At 46.6% G+C, this 21,183-nt stretch overlaps 1 protein-coding gene across 1 annotated transcript in view; it reads right to left on the minus strand.

Moving 5' to 3' along the window:
- Window positions 1–21,183, minus strand: part of ANTXR1 (ANTXR cell adhesion molecule 1) — a 217,487-nt gene that overhangs the window by 37,059 nt on the left and 159,245 nt on the right. The window contains exon 17 of the mRNA XM_077766377.1: window positions 12,570–12,650. Within this exon, the coding sequence (XP_077622503.1) occupies window positions 12,570–12,650 (81 nt within the window). The remainder of the gene's footprint in view (window positions 1–12,569; window positions 12,651–21,183) is intronic.

Genomic DNA, 21,183 nt, shown 5'->3' on the forward strand with positions numbered 1-21,183 from the left:
CATTTTACTGGAAAATGCTCCTAGAAGACAGTGTGAACCTTCACTTTTCATTAAAAGGTAGAGGGTTTGGTTTATCGAAACATCTTTGCCCACTATGAAAATACAAATGCAGCTGCCTACAAAGGGGACATCATAAAAGTTGACAAACAGCTGTGACCACCTAAGGGTTGCAGAAAGTCATCATCTCTGGGACAAGAAGACAAAGTGAGACATCCTCAGTGCTATGAGAGAAAGTGGGGGGGAAAAAAGCTATGGTGTCTTTCCTCCAATCACAGCTTGTCCAGGAAAGAAAGTCAGCACTGACTTTAAACGAAAATGGCACTGAACTTTGCGGCAGTAGCTGTGAATGCAGAGCTAGGAGGGGCCAGATGGGGCTGAGGGGAGAGTCTGAGGAAGTGGGGAAGCCAGAGCCTGAGGTGGGTGGAACCGCTTTCCGCTTCCTCTCTCCAAGGTCAGCCTGGGCCTCCTCTTCACCCATGCTGTTCCGCCCAACCAGGAGGTCCTTTCCCTTTCTTCCCTGGGAAAGCTCGTTCTTCAGGTCTCAGTCAAATGGTCTGTGCTTTTGTAAGTCTTCCCCGATCCCCTAGGCTGGGTTACCTCTCCCTGCTCTGTGCTCGCATGGAATCCCCAACTGTCCCCTTCCACACCACTTATCACATCGAGTACAACTTAGTGCTTTTCTGACTGCTCTGTAGTAGTCAGGACTCCACCTCGTTCACGCGAAATCCCTGCTGTGGAGCTTGGTGCCTGCTATAGAGCAGGAGTTCCAGACCTAATTGTGGGATGAGTGGGTGCACTCTGTGCTAGACATGGTGTTGGTGGTTAAGGGGAGACAGGGAGAGGGGGAAGCAGGAAGCGCAAAGAACATGAGGTAATTTGGGAGCACGGCACACTGTGCAGGAAAGCAGGCCAGGTTGGGATGACACTGGTAGTGACGTCTCGTCTTGGGCAGGATGCAAATGGAAAGGTGTTGGGAGGTGGGCAAGGGAGGAGGACAGAAAAGGAGGTGGTTGGGTGGCACGGATTCGCTCTGCTTTCCCAAACTAGGTCTTGTCCTACCTTCTCTTCAAGAGATCAAGCCCACTCACGAACCCTACCCTCCTCTCCCGGCCTGGGGTGAGGACACGGGACAGCCAGGCAGCATAGGGCTGGTGGGGTCTCATCTTGCCCCTTCCACTAACCCCCTTTGTGACCTTGAACAGAGCAGGGACCTTATTATCCAAGCCTCATCTTCCCAGTATCCAAAAAGGAGATGAGGGAAGGTGGTGGAGGGAGAAACTGAGCAAATGTACTTGGGAGTGCTGGATGTTCCACAGGAGGCTGGCTCCTCTCCACACTGTGAATTCTGGAAGGCTATCTCTTGGGTCAGCTTTTGTCATCTATGATTCAAGCCACACTTCTAGCCAGAACACAATTCCTCATCAGCTGGGGTTAGGATGATTTGCAACCGAAGCCTATTGCAGAGTCACAGACTCTCCCTAGAGATGATCTTTCCCAATGCCCTCAGCTGGAGGGACAGGCTCGTGGCAGCCGAGTGGCCAGACATAAACATCGTGTTTGAGAAAAGTAGCAAACTTCCTGAAATGTTATGTACTTGGGTGCAATTCTGACCCTAGAACCAAGCCCTGCCCCCCTCAATCCTGATTCTGTTTGGAAGGAAACAATGAGGTCAGAGAATTTGAACAGGGGTGTCTTTATCACCCAGGCCTGTCTTGTTCAGCCTCTAGTATTTACTTCTCCTCTGTTTGCTATTTGCAGCTTGATACCAGGATGTGAGCTTCTGTTGCTGCAACTATCTGGGAGATGAGGTGGTTCAAACATGAAAGTCCTAAGAGAATCTATAAAATGATGATGATGATGATGATGATGTTGATGATGATGTTGATGTGTGTGTGTGTGTGTGTGTGTGTGTGTGTGTGTGTGTAGAAAGGAAGGTTAAGTTGTGGGGGACTGCAAAAGAGGCAGAGGGAGGCGGGAGAGTCCTCGACCACATCAGCGGCCTTCCCATCTATTTATTTAGAAAGACCTCCTACTGTGGGGAAGGAAGTTGGTGCAAAAAAAAAAAAACCCCTTAAGATGTATATTTGATGATATATTTTGCAGCATCAACTATGGATTTGACTTCTCTGAAAAAAGTTAACTGCAGGTTTTGGGCACAGTTTGGTTTTCGCTGTGGACATAGGGTGTCTTGAACTTTTTCACATTCAAGAAAGTGAGCCAAGAATTCTAAGTACTCATATCCCTCTCCAATGAGACAGTGAAGGAAAGATTTCCAAGGGTGAGAACTGGATAAATACTACTGAGAATTCGAATATCCAGGGAAGGTGCTCTGCCAAAATAAATCACACCCTCTAGGAACATTTCCTATAATTTGCTTTGCTTTTCTTTTCCTTAAATGATCTACTCTTACAAAAGTTTTTTTTTTCAGTTTTTTTTTTTAATGTTTATTTATTTTTGAGAGAGAGAGAGACAGAATGCAAGTTGGGGAGGGGCAGAAAGAGAGAGGGACACAGAATCTGAAGCAGGCTCTAGGCTCTGAGCTGTCAGCACAGAGCCCAATGCGGGGCTTGGACTCACAAACAGTGAGATCATGACCTGAGTCGAAGTTGGACACTTAATTGACTGAGACACCCAGGAGCCCCAACTCTTACAAAAGTTGAAAAAGGTCAGGAGTCAGTGGCCAGCAAATAGAACTTTCTTTCCAGACGTGTTGGGCACTTATAGGCTGGTGTCAAACACAGAAAGTTTGAGCGTCCTCAATGTAAAAAAAAAAAAACAACCAATATGAAATGACTGTCTGTTGGGATGCCTGGGTGGTTCACTCAGTTGAACCAAGTGGACTCTTGATTTTGACTCAGGTCATGATCCCAGGGTTGTGGGACTGAGCCTGGGTGCTCAGCGTGGAACCTACTTAAGATTCATTCTCTCTCTCTCTCTCTCTCTCTCTCTCCCCCTCCTTTCCTGCCTCCCTCCATCTGCCTCTCGCCCTGACTCATGCTTTCTCTCTAAATGAGAAAAAAAAAAAAAAATTGTTGTGTTAGAAAACTGACCTTCACATAAAGACTTCAGTTTGTAGATAACCTTGATTTGCTTTGTCAATGCTGATGTAAACATAGGAGACTAATTTTGAAAAGTTTTTATTCGTGTTGAGATGTAACAAACTTCTCTGAAATTAATTGCAATTTTCAGGGAGAAGGAAGGGAGGAAAACGAACTCCCATCTACTTGAATTCTTTACATTTGTCATTGTATTTAATCCTGACAACACCTGAAGTGGTAGGGATTGTTAGATCATGTTTATGAAGGAGGGAATTGAAGCTTGGTGAAGGTGAGTAACTCGCCTAAGATTACAAGGATTTAACTTGTGTCAGCACAGCGCCCGATGTGGCGCTCAAACTCATGAACTATGAGATCATGACCTGAGCCAAAGTTGGACATTCAACTGACTGAGCCACCCAGGCGCCCCCTCGCCCCATGCTAAAATTTTTGATCCCTTTCTCCATGCAGTGCTGCAGCCGGTTTGAGACAGTGCCACCTATGTCTTTTCATTCCCTGTGTCACCATCTAAATTCAAGCCTCATGATCCCTGCTTGGCTCATTGCGATAGCCTATTTACTGGTTCCCAACATATTAGACCGACTGTTGCTGAGCTTTGGTAGAACAATTTTCATCTGGCTGTTCTATAAGACAAGATGTCTGTGGCCAAATTTTATATTTAAATTAAAAATGCCATTAATCTCTAGTTAAACTTGTATTAGATAAAATGTCTTGAAATACAATATACTTTGGCACCATAATATTTATCCCAGATGAGGATTAGCTTGCAGTGGTTATAGAATTAGGTCCACAATTTTTAGTCTGCCCATCAAGGTGGTGAAATCTCATTCATGTGCAGCCTGTAGCCTTAGGGGGACCATGAACTCTCTGCACTCCAGCCTGAGATGTGTCCTCACTGTTGGCCATAGGGCACTTATGGCCTGTATCCCGGTTCTGGAGACCTGCGACCTCAGCCCTTCTATATCCTGTCTGCTTGACTAAGTCCCAGCTTGCCTCCAATACCAAGGGCAAGTCCTACCAGTCTCCGGGAGGAGGCCTCCTGTCCCCTTAGGCTGCCAGTGATTGCCCTTTCTCTGTTGCTCTCATTTCCTTCAGCTCTCTCTTGGTTTGCCAAGGGAGTGACCTTGGCCACCATCTGTTCATCTCCTGAACCAGTCTTTGATGTCACGACCATGTCTCACGCTTGTCCGCCTTTTCCACAGTGCCCTTCATGGCGCCTCAGCAGCCATTTGCTGGTAATGATCATACTTAGTGAACTGAGTAAACATTTCCAGTTCATGGATTTTCCTTTTTTTTAAAGGTTTTATTTATTTTGAGACAGAGGGAGAGAGAGAGAGAGAGAGAGAGAGAGAGAGACAGAGAGTAAGCGTGAGTGGGGGAGAGGTAGAGGGGGAGAGAGAGAATTCCAAGCAGGCTCTGCACCATCAACACAGAGCCTGACTTGGGGCTCGAACTCATGAACAGTGAGATCATGACCTGAAACCAAGAGCAGAATGCTCAAAAGACTGAGCCCCCCCGCCCCCAGGTGCTTCCATTTTATTTTCAACAGAGAGTGTTGTCAGAATGGAGGAATTGATCAGAGACACAATGAAGCAAATTAAGAGGAAAATTGAAGTTAGGAGTTTGAAATGCAAAAGGTTTCTCTGCAAAAGGGAAATGACTGATAAGAACTGCAGGCTTGGGGTGCCTGACTGGCTCAGTCGGTAGAGATTACTTAAAAATAAAATCTTAAAAAAAAAAAAAAGAACTGCAGGATCTAGGTGAACTTCCTATAGAATGTCAACCAACCTTTTTATTCTGGATGCCCACATTATCAAGCTTCACCAGCTTGTTTGGGTGTGTGTTAGAAATCCCATGTGCCAGCACATAAGCCAGTTGGCCCTGTGGTCTCAGCAACAAGCAGCTCAAATGGGAATGGTTATTTTTCGACACAGACATGCATCATCTGCTTTAAAACTGCCAATATTCAGGGAGGAATGTCTTATCAGCACACATAAAAGTTTTCAATTATTTGAATTGCCTATGAAACGAAGTGATTTAAAAAATTAATTCCCCCTTATGCTTACAGCATAAATTTAAAGGAAAGAATTCGATACTAAATCATACACAGTGTGATCACAACTGAATAAAGAGAAAAGATAAGGTAGGGCAAAGACTATTAACTAAGCAAACACTTTTTGGTGAGTGTAAGAAATGGTGAAAAAAATGTTACAGCGGATGATCATATTGGGAGAACCCACTGGACTGAGCAACATTTTCCAGTGTTTATCTAAAGCAATGCTTGGGAGGAAATTAATTGCTTTCTGTTTCTGATGGTGGGGGCCGCCGCTAACCCACACGGTGCCTTTGCGTGATTCAGGAAAAGGCCTTTCTGTCTGAGGTGGAATGCACGTCTGTTCCAGGGAGCTTGTCTGTCCGGCTGTGCACGGGCTGGCCCTCCATCACGGGCACAGCCTGCATAACTAGGCACTTGTGCCCCCTGCAAACAATTCCTTGGAAAAATGAAACTGGTCTTTTTTTTTTTTTTATGTTTTATTTATTTCTAGGAGAGAGAGAGAGAGACAGCATGAGCAGGGGAGGGTCAGAGAGAGAGGGAGTCCCAGACGGAAACAGGCTCCAGGCTCTGAGCTGGCAGTCAGCACAGAGCCCGACGCGGGGCTCGAACCCACGAACCGCGAGATCATGACCTAAACGAAAGTCGGACGCTTAACCGACTAAGCCACCCAGGCGCCCCAAAATGGAACTGATCTTAAAAAGTGATGTGAAATAGTCACCAGCTGGTACATGGTAGAGCAATGGAGTAGTTCCAGAATTACTGCTTTATGCTAATCCTGATCAAGAATACTTACTGATGCCTCTTCTATGGGACATGGTGCTATGTCACAGTATTTATATATGACAAGGGTCCCATTCTTTAGTAATTTATAATGTAGCTGATTGTAAACTGCTATGAAACTAGTTTGTTGGCAGTGGTTAGATATTACGGTTTTGACTCCTTAGAGCAGTGGGTGACCTCCAGTGAGGAAACAAAACAAAAAGCCCCAAAGCACTTAGTACTGCTCTTTAAGTGTTGTGGGTAAATTAGGTCATTATTTCCATTTCCATTCTGCTTCTGAGAAAAAAAACCTACAGCAATATATTCAAGAGACCAGAAAGGGGGTTTGCTTGGGGGTGGAGTTTTGAAGTGAACTGCTTGTAACACTGCATCCACAATTACTCATGTTTCTTGAACGCGGTGGAGACGTCCACCCTGAACTAGAGAGAGCGCTGACCCACAGGAGCGATGGGATTCCAAAGGTGTGGCTGCTTCTGCCTCATCCAACCTTCTCAGGAGCTCCGTCCTGACTCTCCACTAGCATCATGGGGGGGACACAGAAGTCACCAAATGGGTGCTGCGGCTTCCTGCCCTCTCACCCACACCTGAGAGCCCGCCTGGGCTCCGCTACCCAGCTCACATGGAAGAGTGGCACTTCCGGGGCTCCAGGTCCTCTAAGCCCTGCTCCTAAGGGCTCCCGCACTCCATCAATGAGCTCTTCTCTTCAACCTCTTCCTCTTGGGGCCTGTCATACTGCACCATAACCTTGTGTAATTAAAGAACCGGTGCCAGCTTGTGTCTAAATTTTACAGCCCTTGACACTGACCTCCTCAGTGATGTATCTTCTTTTCTCAGTTTCCATGGCCCAAACTCTCCTGTTGCACCTTTTCTTTCTCTGGCTGGTCTTTCTTAGTTTCTTTCTTGTTCCCTTTTTCTTTCCCCACCCTGACTTAAAGGACCTGACCCTGGGGGTTCACCGTTCCCCAGTTCCCCACCTACTCACACGGGTCACAACTGCCATGCTGACGCTTCCCAAATCTTTGCCTCCAGCTCCGAACTGTCACCAAACAGAACTGCTCCGACATAGGCGGGGGCCGGCGTCAGGCCGGTGGGGCGTCTAGGGTGCAGACTTGAAGAAGGCGCTCACTCTCGGGTCCCAGCAGGTGCCAGCCCTGCCCGTGCGTGACCCTGAGAACGAGCACCTCCTGGCCGCGGGCCTGGCCATCTCTGCTTAGAGATGCTCCCACAGTGCCTCAGACTTGCTAAGAGTCTTATGAGGTTTATGAGGCTTATGAGGCTAAGTCCTCCTCTTTGCCCCCAATGCTCGTCTTCCTGCCCTCATCCTGGTGGCATCACTGCCGGCTCAGACCACCCTCTGGGGGGTCCTTCCTGACACTTTCCTCTCTCTCATCCTCCACACCCAGCCAGTTACCAAATCCAGTCATTCTGTTTCTTCAGCACCTCTGGAATCCAGGCTCTCCTCCCTGCCCACCACTGCTTCTGTCCAGCGTCCCTCACTGCTCCCATCTCCATGCTGCAGCCAGTGGGACTTTTCTAAAACATAAATCCGATCGCTTCGCCGCTTAAAACCCTTGTGTAATTCTCCACTGTCCTCAGAGTGGGCTCCCATGACAAGTGCCCCACGCGGCCTGCTGTCACTGTCTCACACTCTGTCCTCCAACGTACCCCACTCTTGGGGTCTCCCAGCAGGTGCCACAGGGCCACCCTGGGGTCCTTCTCACTAGGATAACTCTCTGTTTTTAACTCTCCCACTCTCAGCTTCAATGTCACTTCTAGAATTCGGTTTTTATTCCAGTCTGGTGAAATGCCCTTCCTGGGTGTATCCCTCACACCCACGTGAGGTGTACCCCTCACACCTCATGTGCTCATTTCCATCACACAGCCTTTCACATGGGCCATGTTTGGGGACTTGACCATTTGTCCCTGATCTTCAAGAGCAAGGACGCTGCAAGTGAGCAGCCAGCTCACACACAGTGCTCATCTCACAGAAGGTGCTCAACAAGTATCTGTCAAATGCATAAAGGACTTGAGGAATCCCTAGTTTCCGACAGTCCCGAATTCAAGCCCCTCCTCTGCCCCTTAGCAGCAGTGTGCCCTCCGGAAAGTTAATAACCTACTCTAAGCCTCAGGTTCTGCTCTGTAAACAGAGATCAACGTCATTCCCAAAGTTGCTGTGAATGGGTCTGTGCTTCTATAACCGTCTGCAGTTAATACAATACTTGACCCTTTCTTCTCTTCCACGTCCTACGTTCAACTCCAGGAAGCCAGAATTCAGTCCTATTCTAATCGGTATCCCTAGTACTGGCCCGGTGATGGGCTCCTAGTGGGAGTACAATAGATGTTTGATCAAAGAGTGTTTGAGGGAAGGCAGCCAAGTTAAAGAGGGAAGAAGAAAGAGGTAATGCAGGGAATGTGGAAAATGGAGAAAAGAGAAAGAGAGAAACAGAATGCAGACACTTTTCTCTGAGTTGCCTATGTTACGGGAAGCTCATCTGCTTTCAAAGGACTGGGCTGAGCACACTCTCTGCCCTCAGAGATAACCTGCCCAGCTCGCTCCGGCTTCAGTGACAGCAGGGAGACACGGTGCCCACGTGACCGGCCTAGCTCCCTTCCTGGAAGCCGCGGCACAGACAGCAGCCCAAGGCTGGAGCTCCAGGAGAGGATTTCACAACCTCTGGGGCCGAGCTTCAAATAAGTTTCAAACAAGTTTCAAACGTTGTTTATGTACATTTATGTGTGTGCTTTTCCTGGGTCTCTTCTGACTGCAAGGAGGCCCAGCCTTGCAAAACAAGCTCAGAATGTGCCTTAGTTTTTTGTTCTTGCTGATAGTCATGGAATGTACCGGCCTCCTGATGTCAGATCTGGGAGAAACCGGGCAGCTGAAAACAAAGAAGACATCCAACTCCTGCCGGTCCCTCCCAGAGCACGTGAAGGGGGATGGCTCAAGCTGAGGTAAAAACAACTGGAGAGGGTTTAGACTGGTCAATATATTGACTGAATTCTATCCAGGGAAAAAGAGAAAACAACATGTGAGGCAGAGTTACGTTTCCTTTTCTCCATCCTTTCCCCCCAAGCAGTAACAATAAGATAGCCACCCGAATCTGTGTTAGCCATCTTCCTGGAAGGAAAGGAACTGGTGGAAGCCCACGCACATGGTAACATCCATTTCGCTTACGCCTGTGAGACACAGGCGTCGGGTCTCTGGAGCAGTGTGGACCGTTGCCTCCAAATCGATGGAGAAGGAAAGAGAAGATTCAGTCTTGGATGAAAAACAGGGAATTGGACCAGATCACTGACTCTCAATCCTGGTTGCCATTAGAACCACCTGGGGAGCCTCTAAAATCCCCGATGTCCAGACTTCATCCCAGACAAATGAAACAGAACCCTTGGGGAGGGGATCCCGGTATCAGCGTTTGAATGCTCTTCAGGTTATCACAATGTGCAACCAGGTTGAAAACCACTGGGTTCCACGAACCCTGATTTCTGAAGCTTCCTTACGTCTCTGTTTAAAATTAGGGGAGCCTTTCTAAATCAAGCTAGTTGTGGGGGGGCTTTTTCCTGGTCTTTTCAAGTCTGAAGCCTCAGAATGCCACGTTCACATGTGTGTTTTAGAAAGAGCATAGCGTAGCTATATCCTGGAAGCAGGGGATGGTTTCAGCAAATGCTTAGCACACTCTTTACATTATAGATCAGATGTGTTGCTGGCTAGCTATTTAAGTGGTTTGGTTTCTTCTGGCACTTGACGTTGGATGTTGGCTCAGAGATTTCCTGGTGGGTACCAAGGAACAATGGACTGTGAGCCCACCCCAGGAAGCAAAAGGAAGACAGGGTGGTGTCTCCTGCTGTGGGCCTATTCACATTTTTCCCTGACTTGGGGCTTGGACCGCTCTGAGGAGGTGGGCGCCAGTCCCAGGGAAGGGTGTGGCTCTGGGCTCGGCCCCCCTCCCCTCACCTCAGCCCTCAACTCTGTGGTAGAGGCTGGAGCCGCTCAGCCCTTTCGGCAGGCAGCCTCAAAGGCTCTGTTGGTGGGCCCCTGTCTGCATCTGTAGGGCTCGGGTGGGTTAACTGTGGGGAGGATGGGGCACACAGGAACGGAGAAGCGAGCACTGCCAGGTTTCTGTGAGGTCAACATGTGTTTGAAACCATTCAGAATGTAACTGAGAATGTAATTAGGTGATTTTTATTTTTGTTTTTGTTTTAAAGGAAAAATTCAGAACCTGTGACTCTTGTTCACGAGCACATGCCTGGATGTAGTCATTTTGAGTTTATGGAAAATGTGGTCAGCCCCATAAATCAGTACTGAGGAATTCTTACAGAGTCATTGCCATGCAAGTGATGGAGATCCGTAAGGAGTCTCCTCCAGTTATGCAGAACAAGAAAGGATACGCATGTAGACGCAGCCATGACATAGTCCTCCCTCGCCCGGAACTCTTTCCTGAGTTGCCACAAGGCAGCTTTGAATGCCTGTTCCTTCTTAATCTCTGACCTTTGTCATGTATCCCCATATACATCAAGATGTCTGTGGCCATTGTTGTGACCTACAAGGACAGTTCTCTGCATCTGTTTCTCCCATGTGTCTTAGCATTTTATCAGGATTTCTATAAAGCCAGCCCATTTAAAAGCAGGCTGGACGATCGTAACTTGTGACAGTGCTGAGCATATGGTCACATGTATCCTAATTCATAGACCTTTTGTACTTCAAGTCTATTATTTTGTGTGATCAGAGGATGAAAATTCAGGGTGGTATTGTGTTTCTCAAAAGTGTAGAGAACATCTTCAAGCGTTAATAGAAACTTTTGGTCAAAATTAGTAAGAGATTCAGTTTAGGTGTGACTCATTGGAGGACATTCCATCGATTTGCATTCCATTGTTCTTGGATTTATCCATTTAGCCTTTCCATGCAAACAGTGTTGGTTCCTGTATCTTATCCACGATAACATCCCCTACTCCTTCTCAGGTTGACTCAGCTTCTGAATTTGTTTCTGCCAATCTGGTCAGTGGAGACTGGAATGTTAACAAATTTTAGTGGCAATGTTTTTCAGGTGCTCTGAAAAACACATGCTTGTACACCTGACCCACACAGTCTGACACAGGAAAACAGTATGGCCGAACCTGAGTTTAGGGTATCTTTTTTTTTTTTATCTATTAGATGAGTCTCATGTATGCTAAAAAATTTCTTAATTTCCCACAGAAACCTGATGTATAACTTATAAGGCCAAATACCACCCTGAGTACAAAGCTGATGGCCTGGGTTCATTTTTGTTAAGTAGAGTTTGTACTTTAAAACCTGCCATTGCAGTGTGTTCTTGTTGACTTCCACAGACAAAATACAAATTCCCTGTGCCATGAGGGCCAAGTCAGCCCCGCATATATATGACCTGGTTTCTTTCTGCCACAACCTGTGGACAGGAAAGCTATTGCACAGGCTATGAAACTTTAGACCAAATCCCCTCAGCCACAAACCACCCATTGTCATCGGGTGCAAAGGAAGAGGGGCCTGCCTAACAGGCTGTGCTCTTGTGTTTTACGAGCTATGCTGTGTTGAACAGTGGGCAGGGTAAGTAAAGCAGTGAGCTTACCTGATACACGTCGGTTGCAATATGCTTTTAATTTTTGTATCAGCCCTTCACAGGCAGTAGGAAAGCATGAAGTACATAATCATGATAATCACCACTGCCTGAGCATTCCTAGGTGATCAACACTGGGCCAGATTCATTCCAAATATTGCCTTCTCCAAGCAGCCACAGCATTATCTACTTTATAAAGATGGAGTTCAGAGAGGTTAAGTAACTTGCCTGGAATTTCCTGCCAAGAAAGAAGTTCTCTACCTGATTTGGAAGGAGTTTCAAATCAGACATCTTTATTTTGCTTTTGGGTTAATGTGCCTGGCATCCAGAGAAGTGGATGGAAGACGCAGTTTTTTGGTAGTTGAGGGAGGATTAAGTCCCAAGCTTTGTTTTGTAAAATTTAGGGAAGAGAAACTAGCTCTTATGAGAAGACAGAACAACGATGTGATTTCAGCAGAATGCAATTTGTTTCCAGCACTGTTACTCTGGGAACAGAACAAGTTATTCAGCTTCTCCCGTCCTTCATTTTCTCATTCACAAAATGGAGATGGACTAGATGGTTCCTAGTTGCCTCTGCTGACTCTTCCTTTTCTGCTTCCTTTTAGTTGGAGACACTCTAAGTTTGGCCACTCTAAGTTTGGCCTGACAGTTTTGGGGCAAGTCCTTATCAGGGTAGAAGGACCTCCTGAGGTCTTGGACTGGTTGGGCCTGACACCTGCTAGAAGAGGGTGGATTTTCTGCGGCCCCCTTTCCCTTGCCCCATCTTTTGGCTCTGGCATCTTGTTGGTCACCACTGCTGGGGGGCAGCAGGCCTCTCTCCTGGCACAGCCTAGGGAAGGGCCAGCTCTGCCTCTCTCACTCCCTGTACCTATAACATAAGAAGCTTAAGTCCTAGGAAGTTTAACGCAACCTGTTTCTGTCAAAATCCTTTCCAGAAAAGCAAGTCAACACTCAAGGTCTTGCAAAGAACCCAGAATTTTGACAATCAGTATCTGATTTGTCACAACAGGAAATAACAGCTGGATTGATACACCTGGAGTTATTCTAGCTCATCAAAGTCAGAGTGAGAGAGAGAAACACTGTGTGTATGACACCATTAATGAATCCTACCGTGTCTCCGGGCTGTGGACGCATCACAGACACACGATCATATCCTTTCCTTAGTAGGACCCACAAGGCATCCAGTTTTCCCTGAAAAAACAGAACAAAACAAAACACCAAATGCATCAAGATTACAAATGAAACCAAAGCAGTGGCCAACACAGACATGGAGAACTTTCCATACTTTCTTCAGTCATGTGAACCGACACTGTGGTAGTAACAGGATAAGTGACCCTCCAGGCCCAAAATTCAAAATGGGAGCTGCAGGGATGTAGAAGGAGAGACATGTAACAGGACCCTGATGCGCATGCAGGATATACCTGAGACTTCGGTGCCGTCCCCAACTTGCAAACGCAGACAAGTCCATTCGGGCTCTTAGCTTTTGCTCTTACCACATTTCTGGGCACGCCCTCACACCAAAGTCAGCCTTTTCAACTTCCACTAAAGCCTCTTCTTCCCACTTCATGCCCAGAGTTCACATATGAAACAATGATGATAAATTCAGGACAACTACTAAACAGAAACGTTGATGGGGCAAGACCCATTAAAGGCCCCTGGGATGCAGATCCCTGGGCTCACTGAGCATCTATGACTTGCTTAGGAATCCCAGTCTCAAGGGACAGATTACCACAAATCTCAGAATTCCCAAAATCACAACCCCTTTGGAATTGTAGGTAATTGGTTGAATCTGAGAAGGGTGAGTCTGTGAGTGAAGTTTTCACAGCGTACGATGAAGGGAGTCTAATGCCTCCGGCCATTTCCGTCCCCTAGACGTGCTGAATGGAGGCTCCTTCCCCCTGCCACAGATACTAAAATGAAACAATGACATTTATTGAGCTCTGCTCTTAGTGTTAACCCTTAATATGTTGCCTGCCATGGCAAATGACTTTGCAGATGTGATTAAGTACAGGATCTTGAGATGGGGAGATTATTCTGGATTATACTGGTGGACCTTATATAAGGACCCTATATGTGGGTCCTTGATGGAGGGAGGCAGGGGGGGCAGAGAAGTTGTGCGGACAGACACAGAGTCAGAGGGATTCCACGTGAGCAAGATTCAACCCATGGTTGTTGGCTTTGGGGAGTGGAGGGGGCCATAAACCAATGAGTGTGGGCAGCTTCTAGTCTCTGGAAAAGACAAGGAGTCAGATTCTCTCCTAAAGCCTCCAAAAGAGACGCAGCCCTGGGCTTGCCTTGATTTGAGCTCAGTGAGACCTACTTTGACCTCCAGAACTGTAAAATAATAAATTTGTGTTGTTTTAAGTCACTAAGTTAGTGATAGTTTGCTACAGCAGCAATAGGAAACGAATATAGCCTTTATTAATCCCTGACATAGTCTATGTTTATTTGCCTATTGTCTGTTTCTGCCTCCTGGAATGCCAACTCCATGAAAGCAGAGGTGTCACTGGGTTGTTAGCTGCTGTACACCCAGCCCTAGGAAAGCATCTGGTGCTTAGTAAATACCGGTTGGATGAATGCATGCATTCAGTGCTACTAAGTGCTGGGCTAGGTGCTTTCACATGTGTCTTCTCCCAAACTCCCAAAGGATTATGGACAGGAAATGGAAGGTCAGACTAACAACTAACTTGCCTAAAGCACACAGCTTGTAAATTGGAGGTGTGATTGGACCCCATGGCTGTGGAATTCCAGAGCTCATATACTTTCTGTTATATTCCTTGTGCAGAACTTCTGTCTGGAGTACTTGAACTTAGATCCTTTAACAATAGAGTTCCTAAAATTCTTTTTAATGTTTATTCATTTTTAGATAGAGCGTAAGCGGGGGAGGGGCAGAGAGAGAGGCAGACACAGAATCCGAAGCAGGCTCCAGGCTCCGAGCTGTCAGCACAGAGCCCGATGTGGGGCTTGAACACATGAACCATGAGATCATGAGATCATCAGACACTTAACTGACTAAGCCACCCAGGCGCTCTTAGAATAAATAGGGTTTCTAAATGGTAGGTTGCAACTTTTCAGTCCCTCATGAAACAATTTTGTGTATCAGGGCCAGAGTTCTTAAGAAATAAAATAGAATAGGAAAGAAAATATTTGAGTCACTTACACATGACGAAGATAGCTATTATTTTGTGACAAGGTTGTTATCAGTTAAATGTGTGTATGGATGAGTGTTTTAGTACACATTCAATGCACATATACGTATATACTGAGCCAAACTGTATTTCCTACTGGGCCTCAGTGAGGCATGTTTGAAGACACTGATCTGGAAGAGGCCTCTGAAGGATGGTGCTGAGGGGCTGGGCAAGTCCAGAGACTTCAAGTTCCTTGACACAAAGCTTTTGTAGCGGAAGCATCAATTTAAGAACATCATCTCGAAGACTTCATGTTCTGACATTGTTTTCTGGTGGGTTAGATTCAAACAAAGTGTGCTCTTGAACTTCTATCAACTGTTGCTCAAATTCTGTGGGTTAAACTTTGTCTTGCTAAGTGTTATGTTTTTCATCTCTTTTGGCAAAGTATTTACGAAAGCCTCTAAAAACATTTTGAAATGACTTTAGAAAGCTGGAGGGGATGGCTGCTGGGTTCAGCACGTTTTTCTGCATGAAACCATTTCAATCATCAGTTAAATGTTTTCCTTGAAGGCTCTTTGGGATAAGCATTTATATTTCAGGATAAAACCAGGTGGATTTCCTGGACAAATGCCTTTTTTTCTTTCCCTCTTTTGGGGACTCTCAGTATTTGTCCTTGTAAATCAGCCCACCCACAGCGTTCTGTGTGCTAATCACTCAACTGCTTGACAAATGAGGAGCAATAAGATGGAGCAGGAAGAATATTTGCAGAAACTTAAAGCTAAAGCTACAGAAAGGGCAAAAGAGCACAGACCACCTGGATGCGTATAACACCACGAGAATCGGTAGTAAGTTAGGTTTTCTTGTGGCAACAGGTCATAGCGTGATATTCAAGTCCAAAGTGACGATTCAGACTGCCTGAGTTTGTATTTGGGGTCTGGCCCTCCCAGTTCTGCAGGCGTGGACAAGCTGTTTCATCTCTCTAGGCCTCACTTTTCTCATCTTTAAAATGGACACAATGGTACTATCTACCCTATTAGGTGTCTCCCCAATCAGATACTGAAGTTAGATACTTAGCTCATAAAGAATATTCATTAAATGTCACCTATGATCATGGTAAAGTCATAAAAATGATCATTCGGAGGGTCTGTAGAAAGATGGAAAAGAATGGAATATAGAGTGTAAGAATAATCCCTGCCGGGAGCCCCACCGGCCTCTCTGGATGGCAGTCACAGCAAGGAAATGGCAGTGTTTGCAGCTCTAGCCATGAGAAACGAAAACTGGTATCTCTTTCTGCTACTACTGGCTCATGTTGGAAATAAGCCTGCTGGTATTGACCAGGCCTCACAGTATTCTATATCAGACCTATATTCTGAACACAGATACCTCATAAGGAAAAGTATATTCCTGCCTTTACAAAAGAGATTTTAGATAAAAGCTCTGTGGATGATTGTCAAAAGCCTCTTCCTATGGGCCTTGCATATCAAAGACAATCGAGCCTGGCCCCAAGACAAAGAGCCTAATTTAGAGTTAAGGAGCAAATGGGGGCAGAACTTAAGTTAACACTTACACCTTCTTCTAACTGGTGATGTATGGCAGTCCCTTCCCCAAGGCCTACATTCCACAAACACCCTCCCCTACTGGCAGCTGGGATGAGGATAGATAAGAGTAGTTAACACCTAACCCAAAAGCAAAAGGTTAACACATTTAGGGCCCCCACGGTGTTCACACATTCAGCATCAAATAGGTCTCCACAAACAAACCAGTTCAAAACATTCATCCTCTTGAGAGCCAGATGGAATGACTCCTAGCTTATCTATATACAACTTAAATATTATCCTGTTTTTCACTAAGAGCATCCTGTTAATTCCTTGGTTGTAAATTCACTAAGACTGGGATAATTCTACAGAATATCAAAAACTTGTTATCGCAAAAGGCTTCCCATTGTAAAAATTCCTTTCTCTGACCTCATGTCGTTACTGAACCTTTAAATAAAGACACCAAAACCAACAGGATAGAGATGCCTGCCTGGTGATCAGAAAGAATCTCGGTGCTCTCTCACTCTCTCTCTCGCCGACACTGTCCATCCTTCAGGGACCCCTGGACCTGTCGGAGCCGGCCTCCAACAAATACCATAATGTGAGCTTGACAAGCATGTATCTACCCATCCTTCATTCTTTGCTCCGCCAACCCCTGCCCCTTTCCTTCAGGCCACACTTCTCACTCCCCTCCAGCATGCCATGGGCTGGCCTCTCTTGCAGTGTTTGGTGGCCACAACATTTCCCCAAAGCTGCACCTGCTAAGGCCACCCCACGGATCCCAACTGCCAAGTGCCTTGGCCACCGCTGTGTTTCATTTTACCTGATTCTTGGATCTGATGCGCTGGGCTTCTCCTTTCTTTGCACTTTCCCTTGGCCTCAGTGCCATCAGCCTCTGTCTGCTCCTTCCTTCCTCCCCAGATAGGGGTTTCAGCCTCTACCTGCTCCTCCCCTCAGCCTTCTTCCAGCCTCTCCCTCAGGCTGAGTGCTCCACCCCGGAGGCTCTCACCTAGCATCTGGGGTCAACTTCCATCTGTCTGCTGACGGTTCACAAACTCTACCTTCAGTTTGGTCCTTTCTTGAGCTCCAAATCCAATCACCTACCAAATCTTGGTCATGCAGAAGTATCACAGGTATTGAAAACGGAACTATCTTTTCCCCGACCCGTTCCTCCTTTTGCATACCCTGCCTCAGTCCTGGCACCGCTGACGTCCACACGGGCAAGCTGGACACCAGAGAATCACTGTCACCTCCTCGCCCTCTCCACCTCCTCATATTCAACTCCAACCATGTCTTGTTGACTTTCTCTCTGTCACAGCTCTCCTATCACTGCTTTCTGTCCATTCTGCCCCCGTCTCCATGGCTACTGCCTGGCCCAGGCCCTCATCATCTGTCACTCATCCTGTGAACAGTTTCCTGACTGGTTCTTTACCTCCAGGAACCCCCTCCTCCCCCGCGCCTCCCCCACCAGCCCAGTCCTCTCTCCTGTTTGATTAATGATAGATTTCATTGCTAGCTTGGATGGATGCTTTGCAGTTAATAACATAAACCAGGAAACATCTTACTAGCAGGATGAATTTAGGCAAGTTACCTAATCTCTCTGTGCCTTAGTTTTTCCATTTGTAAATGGGAGTAGTAGTCGTTTCTACTTTTGAGGGTTGTTGTAAAATAAAGGAGCAAGTTTGTGGGAAGCCTCTGGAATTGTGCCCAGCCTGCAGTATGTGTTTCACCCAGGTGAGAGCTGCGGTCTTTGGGTTCCTCTGGCCAAGGTGAGACTAGTTAGTTAATTCCAGTTGTTTCCTCAGTGTTCTGAGTTCTGACGGTCCCACAAATGAGTTCAAAGTCCCACCTCTGTGGCATAGGACACCATCTGGGTGATCCATACACTCAACCTCTCCTTCTGCTCCCTCCTCAGCTTTTTATAGCTTTTTATGCAAGAGCTGAAGTAAGTTTTAGAATAAGTGTGTTTACAACCAAGAAGAGGATACAAAATTACCCTCTAAGGTCAAAGAGAAGCGCCTAACAAAGGCTGCTGGTGCCTTTATTTTTCTACATGGAGGCAGAAACCTGTCATTTCAAGACAGCAGCTAATGAGCTTTTTGATAATATCTCTTCAGGGTGTGAAGGGCGTCAGGGGTTTTTTTCTAACCGGTTCCTGGGATCTACCAAAGTCCTGGGGGGCGGGGGGGAGAAGCCTTTGAGTTGACTCTTTATTTATCTCAGCTCTGAGTGTCCATCATGCACAGGCCTCTGCATAGGACCCATTTCAAGACCCTGGCCCTCCCTCCCTAGGAGAAACCCCCAACTGCTTCTTTGAAGCTGGAAACAAAGACTTTCGTATTAACCTTGCGACCTTCTGTCAGAGTATATTACACAGCATTTAAATATAGCTTTCTTTCATAGGATATGGATACATTTTTACTATAAAATAAGAAGTTCACCAATTTCAGCCTTCCACACTACCTCAGGCTCAGACTACCTTCCAATCCACAAAGGCAGGCAAACTGGGAGTTCTATGTCAACTCCCCATTTTGTTTCTTCCTAAACAATAAGGCAGGGTGGGGAATGTTTATGCGGCCCTCATTCAGAGCATCCTGGTGCCTGGGGTTTGTGGCTGAGCTTCCTCTTTCTCTCCTCTTTTAAAAGTTTGGCCAAGCAGCAGCTGTGTCTTCTCTTCTAGGTTGTCTGCCTTAGCTGCTTGGAAGTTAGTCAGAGGTCGAGAATTTTGAGGGCAGTTCAACAACAGAGCTGTTAGAGACCAACATTTGAATTTTTACACCTTAAAGTCCATGGTAAATATTGTGGCCCATGCTTCTCAAATGAAATGAATTAATGCATAACGTTGGAAACACAAACACACACACATACTTGCACACACTCACACAGGATGATTTTCGTCTTGTTCTTTTTTAGTTTTGGTCTCTGTTTAAAAAAAGTTTGGAGCCATTAAAAAAAGTAGCCAGAGAGGGACAAAAAAAGTCTGTTTAACATCAACAGCCCATCTGACAATACTTAAGGCTTTGGTGTGTCTTGCTGGGCTCCGTGCAGCTTCATCCAGTACGGTTTCACGACTGAATGCTGCTTGATTACAAGGTCAAGGTGCTGTAGGCCAGGGATGAAGGTTGGCCTGACAGAAAATGAACAGAAGACTCCCCCCCTCCCCCTGCCCCACAATGAGTATGACCTAACCCTGCCCCTTCATGGTCTGGCTCTCTTGCAAAGAACAGCCAGTCTGCCTGGCCATCCACGGTCTAGATTTTGTCCTTCAGCTGTCACTTCTGCCATTTTCAGTCATGTGGAGGAGCTACTGGAAAAGGAGAAAATGGCTTCTCTAAAGGCTGCAAGCCTTCCAGCAAACCTGAAAACAGTCCTGGTTTTAATCTATCTGGAGGCCATATATCTGGGCATTACTTCACTTCTCTGAAATGGTCAGTCCCAATTTAATGAGAAGCATGGGGTACTGTAAATCCAGGGGGTGAAAACTGAGCAGAGGAAAATTAAGGCCAAATATCGGAAAATTTCCTGGTCATGAGCCTGGAATGAGGAAGGGGTGAAGTGCGGTTGCTGCGGCCAGTGCCCTAAATCAGGCTGGGGAATGGGGTAAAGTGGCCCGATGTGGACTTCTTCCCTTGATGAGTTCCCACTGGGGTCGCTTAGCACATGCGCTCACCTGCCTCTCTGCTTCTCATATCGATTTCATGACATGCAAGAAAAAGTGAGTCAGATGCAATACAGTTAAAGATGTGTATGATTCGGACTACTTTCACTGGGGAACGTCTTCCCGGTGTCTCTTGAAAGTTTTACACTAGGTGGGAGTGTTCTCCCTATTTATAGTGGGGGAGAGAGTGGACTGGTCATTCTGCATGAGTTGCCCGCCCCCCATCCACTCTCTGCCTTTCTCTGTCTTCCTAGCTCTACGCCCTAGAGGCCTGACCTCTACAGAAAACACCACCTGGTTGCCCTTTGGTTTGGCCGATAGGTAACACCAGGAGGAGATGAGGGCAAGATGACGGAGAAGGTGGGGCATTTATTCCTTCTGTTCCCTCCCTGACCCCCTGCCTTCTTTGGTGGCTGTATTCTTATAGGACAGGGATGTGTCAACATTTTCTGAAAAGGGCCATAGAGTAAATATTTTAAGCTTTGTAGCTTGAGGCCAACTCTAAGGTATTATATAGGAACTTACAAAACCATTTAAAAACAATAGAAACCACTCTTCGTTTGTGGGCCATATAAAAACAGGCAGTAGGGCAGATTTAGATTGCTGATTCCCTCGCTATGGTCACAGCCCCCACTGGGTGGCCTCTTCGGGCCACTGGCTCCAATGACACCATCTCCCGTCCTTCAGGCCCAGCGGGGGTAACAGCTCCCACTGGTTGCCAGTCCCTGAATGCCTGGCCATCTCTGTGGGTTCTGTGGGCTAACCCTGCCCTCACCAAAAGTTCAACCCTCTTGAGTGTGCTTCTGTTTCCTGAACAGATGGACAAATCCAGCGAGAGGGTTCGGGAAAGGGAAGCAGAGTTTACAGCACCGCGTGAGGCTAAATGTTTTCCCAAGGCCCAGTGACATCCGCAGGCACCGCAGCTAAGATGAGGCTCATCATGGAGCACGGAACTTGTTAAACAGTCCGGATGCTGAAGTTCTGGTAGCAAGTCTGCCCTTCTTCTGGGGAGACAGTATACAGTTTTACTTCTGAATTCCCTTCTGTGCTTCTATTCTGAAACCTCCTTGTTCTCGCCCTTCCCTCAACTACCTGGCCCATAAACACATAAGGTGGCCTCTTTCTCTCTCCTCCCCTCCAAGGGATGGCAAGAAGAATGTCACTTTCTTCGGACTGATGGTACCAAGGTGATCAGTGAGCGTCACAGGAGATAGCCTAACTGTCAGGACACTCTGGGAGTGGTTTTATAATTAAACCTACGTGTCAGCTCTTTAACAAGAGACGGTAGAGTCCCTATGCTGTGCCATGTACAGTGCTGTTTACTGCAGGTTCAAAGATGAGTTAAGCAGAAGTGGTGCCTTCCGGGGGTCAAATCTGGTGGAGAGAAGACTCACAGGAGGGGG

Source organism: Crocuta crocuta, unplaced genomic scaffold (assembly GCF_008692635.1).
Source record: "Crocuta crocuta isolate KB4526 unplaced genomic scaffold, BGI_CrCroc_1.0 scaffold113, whole genome shotgun sequence".
In the NCBI taxonomy this organism is placed as follows: domain Eukaryota; kingdom Metazoa; phylum Chordata; class Mammalia; order Carnivora; family Hyaenidae; genus Crocuta; species Crocuta crocuta.